Here is a 15,683-nt window from a genome sequence, read left to right as displayed (position 1 = left end):
CTTCGCCTTTGCCAGGGGAGTCATAGACCCTCTTTTGGGAGAAGACTGAGCCAAAGTAGGAATTGAGCACCTCTGCCTTTTCTTTGTCATCTGTTATCGTTTTGCCATCCTTATTTAATAGCTGAACAACCATTTCTTTCCTCTGCCTTTTACTATGCACGTAGCTGAAGAAAGCCTTTTTGTTGTTTTTAGCATCCCTCGCTAACCTCAGCTCGTTCTCAGCTTTAGCCTTCCTGACGTCATCCCTGCAATTCTGTGCTATCTGCCTGTACTCTTCCTTTGTTACTTGGCCTTCTTTCCACTTCCTATATGTGTCCTTTTTTGTTTTCAGGTCATCCCTAAGCTTTTTGTGAAGCCACATTGGCTTCTTCTGTTGTCTTCCACCTTTTCTTCTTGTTGGAATTGTTTGTGATTGTGCCTTGAGAATTTCCTTTTTTAGTGATGGGAAAGGCTTTGCCTGTTGGATTTCTACCTATCTTCTAGGTTTTCAAGGGACAGGAATTATAGGTTTGCAAAAAGCAGACAATCTACGTAAGGTTGGAGGGGATCTCCATGAATTGTGGTGGCATGTTCACCTGTTGAATTTCTTCCTCTCCTGCAGCCTTTTAAAACACATTAGTCTTTCCTCTCCCTTCATCCCATAAATCAACCCTATGTAGTTTGTTTTCTACTTTTTGTGTGTAAAGTACACATTGTTTTCAAAGCACTTCAACAAAATGGAGCCTGTCCTACTTTGCATCCATAGACCATCTATTAATCTGGGCATAAGGCAAGGCAGTCATTTGGCATTTGGAAATCCAAGGAAGTGAGGGTACAGGGGAATGTTCAGGCCAGGCAAACAGAGGCAAATGTCCAAATGGTGTTAGAAGTAGGGCTGTGCATTGCTTCAGTGCTGAATCTGAATACCGAAGCAAATCATGCTGCTTTGGGGTGCCTCGTTGGGATCTGAAGCAGATCAGACCAGCACCGAGGCAGTCTGAAGTGAAGCAGGTCATTGCCGAAGCACCTTGGTCCACCTTAGAGATTCAGAGTTATTCTGAAGCTCATACAGCCTGTCTCTAAATGTATCAACTTGCGAAAGATCAGGGAGGGGAGAAGGGGAGAGGAGGAGGAGGGAGGGGGAAAATGGTGAGCTTTGGCAAATGGCAAGTCTAGTTGCCAAATTAGGGTTGAACTTAACCCAGCAGTCTCCAATCAGTGACAGTGTTGGAGGACAGGATGGGGGGGGGGAATACTGTATATATTGGCGATCAGCCTACATTTGTTTCATTGTGAGTGAGAGAGCTGGTTAGAGTTGGTTAGTTGGCTAGACGTGTGTGCGTGTGCGCATGCAAGTGCATGTGCGCGTGTGTTGTACTGAAACTTTGTTGTTCCCACCCAGCCTTTCTCAATTCAGCTATTCCCTTTCTTTTCTAGATTCTTTATTTAAGAAACCAAAAACATTTAAAAAGTACTTAAGTTGCCTTGCCTTGTTCTTGGCCCCCCACCCATCCTTCTCATTTCAACCATTCCTTAGTAGTTTCGCATTTCTTTCTAGATCCTTTATTTTAAAAACAACAACAACATTATATATATACATAATTTTCTTTCCTTGTTCTTGGCTCCCCCCCTTCTCAGTTCCTGTATTCTTTCCTTTCCCATTTTTGAACTCTATATCTTTCCCCTAAAAATAAATTAATTAATGAAAACCCCTTTTCTTTGCTTGTAGGTAGTTCTGTATTTGCTTTTCTTTTGCTCTTGTGAGCCTGTGTGTATGTGTGTACACATTTATGTTGCAGTCAAGCAAACAGTGTGTGGCAAAGCACTACACACAAGTCTACATTTCAAAATACAGTCGGCAAAGCACTACACAAATTAACATATATTATTTAAAACTAATACAACCCTGTGTGGCAAAGCAAGCCCAATATGAGTCGTCTTCGGGGTCTTGGCGTGGAGGCTGCCTGTTGTCCAGATTTCATGCACCTCTGCACAACCAGTGAAGAGTTATAGCTCTTTGCTTTGAGAGTTTGTAAAAAGCACATAGCACAAAACTACTCTGCCAGCCTGCCTGCCAGCCTGTTTTCCCCAGGTAATGTGTATTCCATTCAGCCAAAGAGAGCCTGAGGTCATCCACTGTGAAGCTGAATAGGACAGTAGTACTAGGGGAGAGGGGCAACTTTGCACTTCAAAGAAACCTACACCAGAGATTAAGGATAGTGACCTCCTACTAATTGCTGCTTAAATCACCAAACTTCTCTGATTATCCCTTTATGACCTTTGGTTTGAGTTTCTGAAAACAGCACATTTTACCTGTACCTAGCACAGAAACTACTGGGAAAACTGTCTGAAATTTGGCAGGTAGACTCCATGGGGGCTGACAGGTAGCCAAATTTCATGCGCTTCTGTGCAACCAATGAAAAGTTATACCTCTTTGCTTTGAGAGTTTTTGTTGGAAGAATCAAATTTTACCTATGCCTAGCACAAAAACAACCATGCTAAACTGTCCAAAATTTGGCAGGTAGGATGACCTCCATGGGGGCCACCTGGACCCCAAATTTCCTGTATTTATAATGAAAACTGAAAATGTTATCACCATTTCTGTTTTCCAATGCAAGTCAATGGGAAAACATCAAATCCGAATAATTTAGATATCCGAATCTCACTTCGAATCCAAATCCAAAGCAAAGCAGATTAGATCCAAATTGGTCTGAAGCAAAGTGGGCTGCTTCAGAAGGTCCAAATTGGCATCCAAAGTGGAGCAGGGGTCCATGCACAGGCCTAATTATAAGTAATTTATTTACAGAAACACTTAAATTGTGTTAAGCATATTGGAGTACAAGATTTCTTCCTCAGAAGCAAATGTCTGCTGCTCACTTCTTGTCTCCTACATAGAAAGCTCCTTTTCCTTTTGAGAGAATATTTCCCCAAAGAAAAGGAACTTGTTACAAAGGAGATGAAAGTTAACCATACATATTTCAATTTGTGGGAAAGGAGTTGCCTCTGATGAAGTCAGACACCACTTAACAACTGAACAACATACAGTAAGCAAAATGAATTCAGTGAACTGGAGTGCTTTCTTTTTCTAGCACCTTGTTGGTACGAAGGTGGGTGAGCTCCATTTTTTCTGCCTCTGTGTGAACACTCCCCTCACTTAGCCCTGTAGACAATGGATGACCGTCTCACCAAACCGTGCTGCCACTAGTGATGGGCGGATCTGCTAGGTCTGTTTTGGTGAACTCCTTCCATTTCCCACCTCCAAGTCCATTCTCTGCCAGTTCCATGCAGATTTTTTTTCATGGAAAAAAATCTGTATGGTTTTTGCTCTTTTTTAATTTAAAGAATTCACATTTTTGTGCACATCCTTCAAATTATACACATTTTATATGCATCCACCCATTGGCTAAGTGTGTTTGTACTCATATAAACTGATCAGCAGTATAAGTGTGTTTATGCTCATTTTTGAAATGTACGCATTTCCTTTGTATACTTTTCAAAAGTGTGCACTTATCAGACATGCTTTTCCTATTCTATGGAATGTATCGCAAGTCTGGAAATGTGCCGATTTTCTAATGCAAAATGTGTCTGATTTGCATCCATTTCTGAGTGATGTGGATTAGAGAACCCCCCACCCCATCTGATCAAGCAGATTTCTCACACAGTGCTGCCACACAGTGAGTTCTGAAGGAGCCACTACATTGGGTCTGGTGGTCTGGAGCCCCCCACCCAACCCCAGTTGTGAGGGAGTCACTGTAGTTTGGAGGAGGAGGAGAACAGAACCAACACTTGAGTATGTCATGATGACAAAGTATGGATTTAATCTGCTTGAAAGGCTGATGAAACTTTGTCATGGTAGAGGATAACTAATCTGTCTTGTGTGCCCTTACATTTGTCCATGACCTGCCCAATCTGCTGTTCTTTTCAAGCAGAACCTAGCACGTCTGTTCTTTGCCATTGACCCATGCGAATAGATATCACACACTCTCTTGTTGTCTAATTGGTGTCTCGACCGTCAGCTGCTTGCTAGTTTGTTCGTGCAGGTGCACAACCGAGATCATTGATTTGATTCATTTGGGAATGAGTCTTTAGACATAATTGTGCATGTTTTACTTCTTTCGCTTACTAATCACAAGCCATCTTGCTCGTACCAGGTTCTTGCAACCGAAGGATCATCTTTCTTTATAAAAATGTTGAAGGGCTGGTCATTGACAGAAATGGTCACAGTGACCTGAAAACTAAAGAGAATAACCAACCTGCTCACTTCACTGATTGCTAAGCATCTAATTGCTCCTCATATATAATGCACTGAAGTAATATATCTGGGGAATATTGCAAGAGACTAGGAATTATAGTTTAAAGCATAGAACTCAGAACTGAAAGGACCCAGTCAAGAACTCTTTCAGTAACTGAAACCCATATCCCAGAAAAATGAAAGGCACCTGGTTATATTCCCAAACTATGTCCCAGGCCTTTTGATGGAAGACCTGTTTTGCATATATGGGGATAAGCGAGTTAAGGTGTGTGTCTCATCAATGCATTTTCTCACTTCCCTTCCATAATATTTGGCCTAAGGGTAATTGCCACAGAATGGCAAAATGAGCAGCAAATGTCCCCACCCCACCCCACCCACAAGACAAAGTACCCAAAGATGGGTGAGTTCTTTGGGACTTGAGGCAGAAAATGGCACAAGCTCCTCTCCTCCTTCCTGGCAGAAAAATGCATACATACATACCATTTGCTGCCCTTTTGTGACACCCCAAATCAGCTGCCTGAGGCAGCTGCCACACTCTGCCTAAATAGGGCCTAGGTAGGACTAGCCCTGTTGGAACTGTGCTAGCTGGTGAGAAAGCTCTTCTGGGCCTGGACAGTGCCATGCATGCTAGGCTAGCGTGGCCACTTATGAATCGCCAAAAAAGAGGAAATGCATCACCCAAAAAAGAGGATACCAATTTGCATTAAGATTTACATATACTAATTTACCTTAAACATGCAAATTTATAAATAATTTAAATAGAAATACAGTACATCTCACCATAGTGTAGAAGACTGTGATCAGGTGACCTGTGTCCCATGTTCAATCTGCCATCCAGGTGCTGTTGATGGGCAGCTTCAAGGCCCAGCTCTTCCTTCGGATGGGTCTTTATCTTTAAACGGGACTTGGACTGGACAGCCGTTCAAACAGAGGGCACCTTCAAAATAGAGGACAGCCTTCTGGCAGCCCTTCAAATGGAGGACTGTCCTCTGTAAAAGGGGACACATGGCCACCCTAGGCACTTGTGGTGTGGGGCAGACATGAGATTTCAATAGAAATGTATAGGGTCCAAACCAAACTCTTTGGTACGCTCCAGTTTAACATTCAAAATTACAGCACAGTTCAAGAGGATGCGTTATAGTTATTTTCTTTATATATTTTACAATATCTAACAGTATTATCAACACAGGGCAGTCACCCCTAGGAAGTAAATGGATTTATGCATTTCCCCCTGCCCCCTTTTAATGCAAATATACCTAGTGCATTGGCTGTTCAAGCTGCCGTCTGATACACACTCACTTAGAAGTAAATCCTATTGAACTCAGTGGGATTTACTTCAGAGTAGATATGTATAGGATTGCACTGTAAATTGTTTAAATAGCAATAGTCACTCACAGCACAATCCTATACATGTCCCATCAACTTCAATGGGGCTTACTCCCAGGTAAGTTGGTATAGGGTTACAGCCTCATTATATAAACCAGAGTTGGACAGGGACATAGAATTGCATAAATATGTTTAGCAGATCTGACAAGAAAGTACCCCATAAAAATGTCCCATAAGAAACTTTGCTTTCCAATGAATTCTTTTTAGAACAGTTCTAAATATGTTGACAATACAACAAAATGAGTTGTACATAGTCCCAGTTAATCCCTTGTTATTTAAAAGCAGCATACCATTTCAGAATAAAAAGTTATGCTAACATTTCTGCCAGCACAAAATAATTTTCTGTGCTTGTTTTCACAGCAGTATTCTCTATTATATTCTCTTTGCTAAGAAGTTGCTTTCAATATGAATTAACAGACCCAGGTTACTAGTGTTTTGTAATTGCCTAGAGACATCAAATCACCCAGCTTTTTTCTACAAAAGTAGTCAATAGTTAAGAAAAGCATGATCAATAATTTAAAAGCTTGATTATGTCATTAAAGTTTAACTACTGTGTTTCTTCCATGGCTTCTGTATTGTAATTTACCAGTCTTTTGCCAAAGTAAAAAAATAGTAACATATCTAGGAATTACACTGTTTCATCACCTTCGCACAGTATTAGAATTCTTGGTTAGATCCTGCCATTGTTTACCCACTTAAAATATCCCTAAAATTTTCCCATATGTCTGAAAGGAGATGGCAGAGAGCCTTGTGATAACCATTTGTGCGCTAATCCAACTAGAGGCATATGATTTGATTTCAAAATCAGGGGTCTGCATGGTATCCTTAACTGAATGAGAAACTGCATGGGTGTTTGAACTACAAAGCCTAATCTATCAGCTGGGGCCACATGCTGGGGGGGGGGGTACTGATAATCTGTTCAAGGACATTTGTTTTCACAAAACAACATTTTCTGTTATTCTTTTTGCTGAAAAGTGGCTTTCAATATAAGTTAACATTCCTGTATTTAACATATTGCTTTCAACAGATGTTAACATTCCACATATTTTAATGGCTGTAAACATACGTCATTCTGAGCAAGGCTGCTAGGCATGCTTAACTATATTCAACATGGCAATTAATTACCATGCTTCCTGGTTGATCTTTGAGCTTCTGCCATGTATGCAAGGTAAACAGTCTACAAATATGTGAACTGGGAACAGAATGCCATGTAACAGAGATGTCCTAAATTACAATTAAGACTGTGGTTGGATCCAGTGGTGTAATTCCACTGATGGAGCTGCTTCCATCAGTAGAACGGGGGGAGGGGGAATATCCCGTCCCCTCCCACAGCCACCCACCCGCACAACCTCAAAATCTGCTCCAGAGGCCTGGGAAACCCTCCAGAGAACATTTACAGAGAGTGTAGATGGCTACACAGGGCAGGAGGGAGGAGCTCCTGTTATGCTAGCGGACTTCCACTAGTGTAATGTTGGATTTAACCCTATATCCCATAAAGTGTGGGCTTCTCTTTCCAGAATGATTATGACCTGAATATTGGATGAAATTGTAGCAGGGTGCAAGGTGCCGCAGCGAGAAGGAAGAGGTGGGACAGTCCCATTGCACGAGTAAAGCTCTGCTCGTGGTTCTCATGATCTGGGCCTTTCTTAACAAGGAGTTAATGTGATCATTTTTTAGTACTGAACTAACCAAATCCTTCATATACAAACAGTCCAATTATTTATCAGAGTAAATTCTACCTGTGCTATGCATTTTGCATTTGTAAGGCAGTGGCTGTGTTTGGATATCTACCTTTCTGGTCTTCCCAGCCACTATGGGCTCTGTGTGCTCAGGAGGAGGTTAGCGAATCAAACGTACAATTTCATGTGCCTGAAACCCTCCGATCCCTCCACCTTTTCCCCAAAAGACAAATGGGAGGGGAGATCAGCAGAGGCATTTGTACAACAGGGTTTGGACATCCAATACTGCTTCAGGAAGCCATCAAGCAGACGAAAGCTACTCGCGCGCCATAACACACAGCAACATTGAGGATACCACATGCTAGTGAAATTCCTAACAGTGACAGTAAATCCACTAAGAGCCGTTATGGCTCCAACTACTACAGTAAATCAATATATTGTTGTTATTGGAATGACTGATGTCTATATGGTACCTAATATATTTTCATGTATACTCAGAATTATCTACACACCCTGAAAAAAATGCTGTCCTAATGGTATCTTAGTTCCAAGTAGCTTCTGCCCTACTGTTTTCTTTTTTAGTTGAAAGTGGAAGCAGAGGATCTTACGTATTTCAATTACCCGCTTCTGACTCAACTCCTGATCCAGTTAATGTTCCAGCTGCAGAAAATGATACCCACTTTGGTGCTTTAGCATAGCATGTTAGAAACTCAGTTGTGGAATAGGTTTGGAGCAGGCAGACTTAAAGCAACGGTTTTTCTAGGGCTCATTGTGTTAGCAGTAAATTGGATATTCATATCTTGCATAAAACGAGGGAAAGAGGCTTGTTGGTCTTTGCTGAGAGCTGCCTAGGCAGACAATTGAATCTTATAAATAAGATTTTAGGAAGGACAGAGAAATAGATCATAAAGCCATCCTCATATTTTGTTTGCTAGATGCACCGTTGGGAACAACTTGATCTCGTACACAATACATGCCTGCCAAAATAAAGCAAACTCTTTCTTCTTATTTTGTCTGTTTTAGCGCAAGAAGAGTGGGCCATAAGCCGTCCCAGCCTAAAGGCGCCACCTCCCAGGTCAACCAGAGGGGGTTACAGGGAACACCCCTATGGTAGATATTGAAGGTCCTCCTCATCTGTGACCTCACCTTAAAGACAATTAATAACCCGTGGTCTCCACGTAAACGGCAACAAGACAAGTAATAGCCCATTTCTTTTCTATCCTAGGAATTACTGCTTATGATTACCCTATATACTTCTTGTGTTTCCACATTGGAGTGACACTGGCATTAGTATTATTTTATAACATGGACTTTAAAAGACCGTTGGCAAGCATTGACTAAACCATTCAGCAAGATGATGTTCTCTTGGTTGTTCCTCACTGTTGTGTGTAATTTTAAAGCAAAACAGGGGAGAAAAAGCATGAAGCTGCATCTATTGCCCCCGATACTACTAAGGTTGAGTTTTGCTAAAAATGTAATATGACCTTTTTGAACCAGATGATAATCAAGATGTAGATAAGATGTTTTAACCTGTCTTTTTAATATATGTTAGTTAGATTTAAGATGTTTAATATTAAGTTTGTAAATTTCATTTTAAATGCTGTTTTAACGGGGTTGACAACAATCAGCTACTGTATGTATGTAGCTAACTGAATTTGTCCAGTGTTTTAACCTGTATTTGTTTGGGGGTTTTTATTTTTTAAAAAATCACATAAAGTTCCATGTGTAAGCTTCTCTAAATAGGAAACCATAACTTTGTCAAATATGTTTGCCATAATTTGTCAATAAAGCTGAAACCTTTTGTAAGAAACTAAATTTGGAATTACGTGTGTTTAGCTTTAAATGCCTGCTTGATTTTTTCTTCAAGAGATGCCTAAAATGTTTTCGATATAAAAACTTTTTTTCAAAAACAAAATATATAAATGAACCCAAGCTTGTTTTAAGAATATGTGCAAGACTTTAAAAGTTGTATTAATAACTTATGGTTGTTAAATAATTTAAAAGCTAACAAACTAAACTGTGACATGAATCATGGATAGCAGGCACTAATGTATAACATGTTAATGGGAAAAAAGACGTGGCTTTAGAAACAATAAATGGATTTCTAAACTATCCTCTAAGCTTGATCTTGCTAAACACACACTCTGATTGACTTGTTTGTATTAGCATGTCTCTCGTGAGAATGTAATGGAGTTTAAAAAGGTAAGATTACTGCTTACCAGTGTTAGACTGTCTAAATGCTAGTTCTTCAACCTTTGAGTTTCCCCTCACATTAAATATCCCATTCAACATGTAAGCATTGCATAGACTCACCTTATTGTTTTCACTCTGAGGAGTGTGTTGGCTGCATTTGCGTAGTTATCTAATAATTTGTCTTGACAAACCAATCATCAGTGTCACTGCCCAGTTGTTGCTATTCAACTTCAAAAACTTTATTTGTAATTTTCAGTGCTAATTATCACCTCCCTTGAAGGCAGTTTAGAGGGCTGTTATTTCTTTTGAGAATATCAGACTTGATGGCTGATGATTATTAAGGAAATATGTCGCAGGACTCAAAGGATGACTAAACGTTAAACAGGTAACATTAATAAGTAACTCTGTAATTTTGAGTATGCAACAGCAATGTTAAATATTCCAAGTGATTAAGTTACTGATAGTTAAAAAAGTAAACCTGCCAAAACATAACAAATAGGTATTATAGGCTATTAAAACAACTAATTAACATTAACTAGTGGCAACAAAATTATGTTACAATATATAACCCTTGAGGCAATAAACAGAACTAAAATTAACAATAATAGTAATGCAACTCTTGCTAACAGTGAATATATAACCTAAATTTTTATGACAAAAAGGAAGACTTTATAGTAGGGATACCGAAACGGTGGAATCTTTTAAATACAATTTTTTGTTTCTGGTGGCTTTTTGTCAATGTGATTGGTTTACTTTTTTGATCAGAACAGAGCATAGGCCGGTTGCTGTTCAGTTTGTGAACAAAACAAAAGAAAAAGATCTCTTGCCGCTGGAGTTGCATGCTAACTTTCTCGACTAGTCTTTGAAGCATATGTCTTGTCAGTTGATTCTGCTGTGTTGGTTGATATGGGCTTAGTTAGCTTTACATCTGTCACACTGAATGTTCTGTCTCACTATTTCAGGGATCCAAACACAGAGGATAGCAACCAGCAAACAGTTACCTAATGTCCAGGTAAGCAATAAATACATTTATAGGGGAAAATATTTTCCTAACGGTAATTGTTTTAATTATTCCTTGGAAATGTTACCTATAAAAAACCATTAATATTTTTCAAATCCCAAAGTTACAGTCCTATGCACACTTACATAGAAGTAAGCCCCACTGAACCTAGTGGGATTTACTTCTGAGTAAAGATGATCAGGATCATGCTGTGGATATAATCGCATATCTAAAATGTTGATGGGCCTCCAATATGTGATGCAATATACTTCTGCTTGACAAGAAAAAGCTGTATTAAGGGGAAAAGGTGTAGAAACAAGCCATGTGTGTTTATGTGTCTGTCTATTAAGCAATTTCTGGTGTCCGACAATTCTTATAGTATTTATGAACATGATGTATTGAGTCATTTTTCTTTTGAAGGTAGGAGCACTTCTTTTGAAAATCACCATATAAATTTAGTAAATAATCTATCCAATGGAAGCAGAAAGGCATTAAATGTACAATTTGTTGTTCAGAATCCAGGTTTGTGGATTTTATTATTGCTTGTGTTAGCCCATTTTTGTGCTAAATTTATATATGATAGATTCACAGCAATAGATCTCTTTCATCTTGTTGATTCCTCTTTATCCTGCTTTGCAGGTGAAGCCATTTCAAATTGGCATGCTACCAGGTTACATAAAGTTTGTGCCAGGAGAAGTGATTACTCCCGCACTCGTTTTGACAGATTTTGCATTCTGTTATAACTTTTTGTACATGAGTTCCTCCACAGTATTCCTCTATGATGGAAAAATGTTACATTGGAATTGACCTGGGAAAAGAGTTCAAGTCGGACCTTTAGTCTCTCTTTTTCTCATAATATTTCTGAAGTAAAGCTTGGACTTCTAGAGTCATGTAGAACCCAAATGTCTATGCAATACACTGTATATCAGTAAATTATTACTTCAAGAGAAAGATTTGTGTATAAATGTTACTGAGTTACTTATGGCCTTTTAGTGATGGCAGAAGCCAGCTTTGCTGAATTTCTCTGGCACTGGGTAAAGGAGTGTAGGTTGGGGACTGATATGACAACTATATGAAATTTACCTGAGGAAGAGTGGTCCTGGTTTTTAACAGTGGTTTTCAAACTTTCTGTCATCAGGCAATGCTTTCCATGTTGCCTCAGAGGCTGAAGATCCTCTTTGCATCTATAGAACCTTTTGTGCAGAAGATTTCAAGGAATGTTCTAGGTTGCAGAATCTGTTTACACAGATCTGTGGCCATGCCTGCTGGGTGTCATCATTATTCTGTATCAGGGGTGTTGAACTTGAGGCCTGTGGGCCAAATCTGGCCCTCCTGCCATCCCAATCAAGTGCAGTGGCGATATCTCCTTAGGGTTGGCGGAGAATTTCTCCCCGAAACTTCAGGGGGCCGAGTGCCAACGTGTTCGGCCCCCCGAACAAGTTTCAGGGAGAAATCCTCCGCACCCCACCGCACCACGCACCCCCCCCCCGGGACGGGACTTACCTTCGCCGAATGTCCCTCCCGGCAGCAGGTCCGGCCGGCGGTTTGGCGGGTGTTCGAGCGGGGCGGGAGCGGCAGCCGATCTTTCGACTGGCTGCCGCCACCGCCATTGCAATGAAAGAAAGAAAAAACACCCCCTGATAGGCTACGTGACGATTCACGTAGCCTATCACAGCTAGATTTGCAAAGTCAGCCGTGATAGGCTACGTGAATCGTCACGTAGCCTATCACGGGTGACTTTAAAAAAAAAAAAAAAGTGTGTACGGATAATGGCGGCCCCCATAGGGAGCCGCCATTCCCGTTCCTTATTTGGTCCCTGTAGTCTACGTAAAGATTTACGTAGACTACGGCGAAAATAAGGGCAACGCAAATAGCGTTGCCCTTATTTTCGCCGTAGTCTACGTAAATCTTTACATAGAATACAGCGACTAAATAAGGAACGCGAATGGCGGCTCCCTATGGGGGCCGCCATTAGCGTACGCGCTTTTTTTTTTTTAAGTCACCCGTGATAGGCTACGTGACGATTCACGTAGCCTATCACGGCTGACTTTGCAGATCTAGCCGTGATAGGCTACGTGAATCGTCACGTAGCCTATCAGGGGGCGTTTTTTGTTTTTTTTTAAACTTTCGCATTCGCGGCCGGGCGAGGCGGGAAGCCTCCTCCCCGGCCTGAATTTCGGCCGGGCCGAGGCGGGAAGCCTCCCCCCTCGGCCTGAACTTCGCGGGGGGACCAGCGAAGTGCCTCCCCCCCACCGCGAACGTCCTTTGAGGACAGGTAAGTGACTTTCGTCCACCCCTATATCTCCTTCCCCTAGGCTCACCCACTTTCCACCAACTGCCAATTGTTTGGTGGCTTCACAGCTATATGAGCAGTTTTGTCCCCATTCTAAAAGATTGGAATGCCTCTCCTAAGTCTTACTTACTGGCAGTAACAGGTAGATGCTGAAGGAATTCGAGATGTACTAAAATGAACTCAGATTTCTAAGAATCCAACCTGCGGAATCCGCTGTGGAGCAACCCCCTCAGGCCACACGGAGTCTGTGGACTTTGGGATTTTTTTTATTTTATTTTTTTTTACCATCCTCAAATTTACACATATTTATTCGTAGGAAAATTCACAAGTTTCTGCTGAGGAAAAGTTGAATGGAATTGGGGATAATATGCTAAATGTTACGTACAAAGGTAAATTATGTAAATTGTTACGAAACCTCTTACGTAATTATTTGTGTATTTTTCTGCAGGATGAAAAAAATCTGCATCCATCTGTGAGCGGATGATGGAACAAAAGGCACCTGACAATCCGTGAATCACAGACGGAGCAGATTGTACAGTCCATACATCCATAGTAACAGGTTTCAGTTAAAATATGCTGGTATTTTTTGTATTTATGGTATTTTGGATCCTGCACCCTTTTGCCTTCAGCACTGACCGCTACTGGAGCCCCCAAGAGCTTCTCCAAATTTGAATTCAGCCCTCAGCCTGACCGCGGTTCAACACCCCTGCTCCACATGAATTGAGAACACATCTAGCACTTTGCAAAGGGAAAAGTGGGCAAGTCTCCACTACTGTTCTCTTTGAAGCATCTGAGGAACCCTAGGGTTCTCTGGAACACAGTTTGAAAACCACTGGTTTGACACAAAGCAAATGCACAAGTCGTAGGGACCATTGTTTCCAACCCTACTATTCTATGATTCTATGATTGTTTACCACACCACCAGCACAAGAGTGCAAATCACAGAACTTGGCTTCTTGCATAGCATCCCTTGCCTTGGGTTCCATTCTGGACTCAGTCATGGATGGCTTTATTTTTCAGTTAAATAATAATAATTATGGAATCTCTCATAGGTTTGTTGTGAGGGCAAACAAGATAAAACATTTCTATATTAAGAGTGATATTTTCACTGCAAATAAGAATAACAGAACAGCATAAAGCATTGTATCTGGCAGCTTGGAAGTGCATTTTATTCCTTTTCTGCTGTTTCTGGCTCTCCCGTGAGAAAGTGCAGCATCTTTCTCTTCTGCTCAGCTAGTGGATATCAAATCATACCTCTGTGCCATGGCTACTCCTAGCCTGTTCATAGGAGGAACAGTCACTAGTTGGTGCTCAGGATGCCCTGGATATTTCCTTCCCCAAACAAGTTTATTTAAAGGAATTTGTTTCTTCAAAAATAATAATCTAAGCTTTGCTTCAGGCCTGGGAACAGTGTTTCCCTGAGTTCAGTGCTTCTACATTGTTGCACGGTGGGGAGAAGCCAATGGAACAAAACTAGGGTTTGCCCAGCTCCAGGAAAATGTGGAAAACCTGTCATACAAAAGCATATGGTGCAGCTCTACTATTCAAACTAAGCTGGTGTGGCTTTGTAAATTGGTTGGATGCGGGACCACCCAGAAACCATATGTAAGCTACTCTTAGTTCTGCAGAGGAAGAGCAGGATACAAACTGCATGAATAAACATGTCAAGAAGGACAAAGTCAGCTATTTTTATCATCAGAGCTTATTTATAGCTGAAATGTTAGACAAGGAAGTAGTGTAACAGGTACTTTAAAGGTAATCTCTTCAGTACCAGACCTGCACTGAGTTACTGTCTCATTTCACTCTTAGGATCATTATTGTTTCCAGTGAATTGCATGGGCTTTGGAATGGACTGTGTGTGTTACACAAAAAGCAGACATTTGATTTAACACAGTACAAGGAACAAAGCAAGGTAGGACAGCCTCCCTGCCTTGAAGAATATGGCATTTCAATAAGGATTAGAAAGCTTGTACTGATTTACTGTTTGTCAGTATAAATTACTTTAGAATTAGGACAGAAATCATTTCAGTTCATCTGTGTTGTTGGCACTATTGTACATAAAGTGCATTAAGGCAAAGTATTTTATTGATTGATTTCTACACACATTTCTGTAATGACTTTTGGTGTTGAAAAGCACCCCCAAGATGATTTACAATAAAAAAAATACTAACCCCCCTGCAAAAAAAAAAAAACCCACAAAATTAAAAGAGAACATGAAAACTAAGCAGAGTTAAAACCTTCAATCTCAAACCATGAAAGGCCAGGCAAAATAAAAACCATTTTGTCTGCCCACCTAAAAGTCATCAGACATGTGACTAGTCTAATCTCCTTGGAAGGAAATTCCATAACAAGGGTTTACGGTGATTTCCCAAACAAATTGTTTTGCTGTGTTCTTGAGACAAGATAATCTTTCATAAAGAGCCTCAAAATATCACCTGATTTATTTAAGCCATTAAATAATTGAAACAATTAATCAATGTTTAGGTGGTTCACAGTCGTGATTGCACTGAACTTTACTGGGCTAGTTAAATGGAATACAGTTTCCAATCTTATTCAGAAGTGTGATCTTGCACAGGTTTTCACATTAAAGATGAGCCCCTCAGTTGCCATGTGACTCACTGTGGTTGTATTAAAGATCCTTTAAAAACTGTAACTTCAAGAAAACTCACTTTTTTAAAGGTAAAAAGATGATAGCATTACAAATTCTGTATGTAACCCTCTTTAACCCTCCTTTAAGAGAAAAATTAACTGTACCAAACTGGTAATAGGTTCAAATGTGTCCGTCCGTCCCCCCACCAGAAGCCATACAAATAAAATAGCTGGTGGATATGATTAAGCATGACACCATTTGTAAGTTAAAAACTCCTGCCTTTATTGAGACCTTCCCTTTCCAATAAAAGA

At 40.5% G+C, this 15,683-nt stretch overlaps 1 protein-coding gene across 1 annotated transcript in view; it reads left to right on the top strand.

The window, feature by feature from the left end:
* KHDRBS2 (KH RNA binding domain containing, signal transduction associated 2) overlaps positions 1-15,683 on the top strand; it is a 510,624-nt gene that overhangs the window by 455,836 nt on the left and 39,105 nt on the right. The window contains exons 9-12 of the mRNA XM_084812352.1: positions 8,320-8,493; positions 10,452-10,501; positions 13,231-13,341; positions 14,592-14,694. Coding sequence (XP_084668478.1) covers positions 8,320-8,417 — 98 coding nt within the window. The 3' untranslated portion in view covers positions 8,418-8,493; positions 10,452-10,501; positions 13,231-13,341; positions 14,592-14,694. The remainder of the gene's footprint in view (positions 1-8,319; positions 8,494-10,451; positions 10,502-13,230; positions 13,342-14,591; positions 14,695-15,683) is intronic.

The sequence above is a fragment of the Heloderma suspectum genome, chromosome 1 (genome assembly GCF_057233095.1).
Source record: "Heloderma suspectum isolate Gila_16-S chromosome 1, 16-S_ref, whole genome shotgun sequence".
Classification (NCBI taxonomy): Eukaryota; Metazoa; Chordata; class Lepidosauria; order Squamata; family Helodermatidae; genus Heloderma; species Heloderma suspectum.
This window is presented reverse-complemented; position numbering and strand designations above follow the sequence as displayed.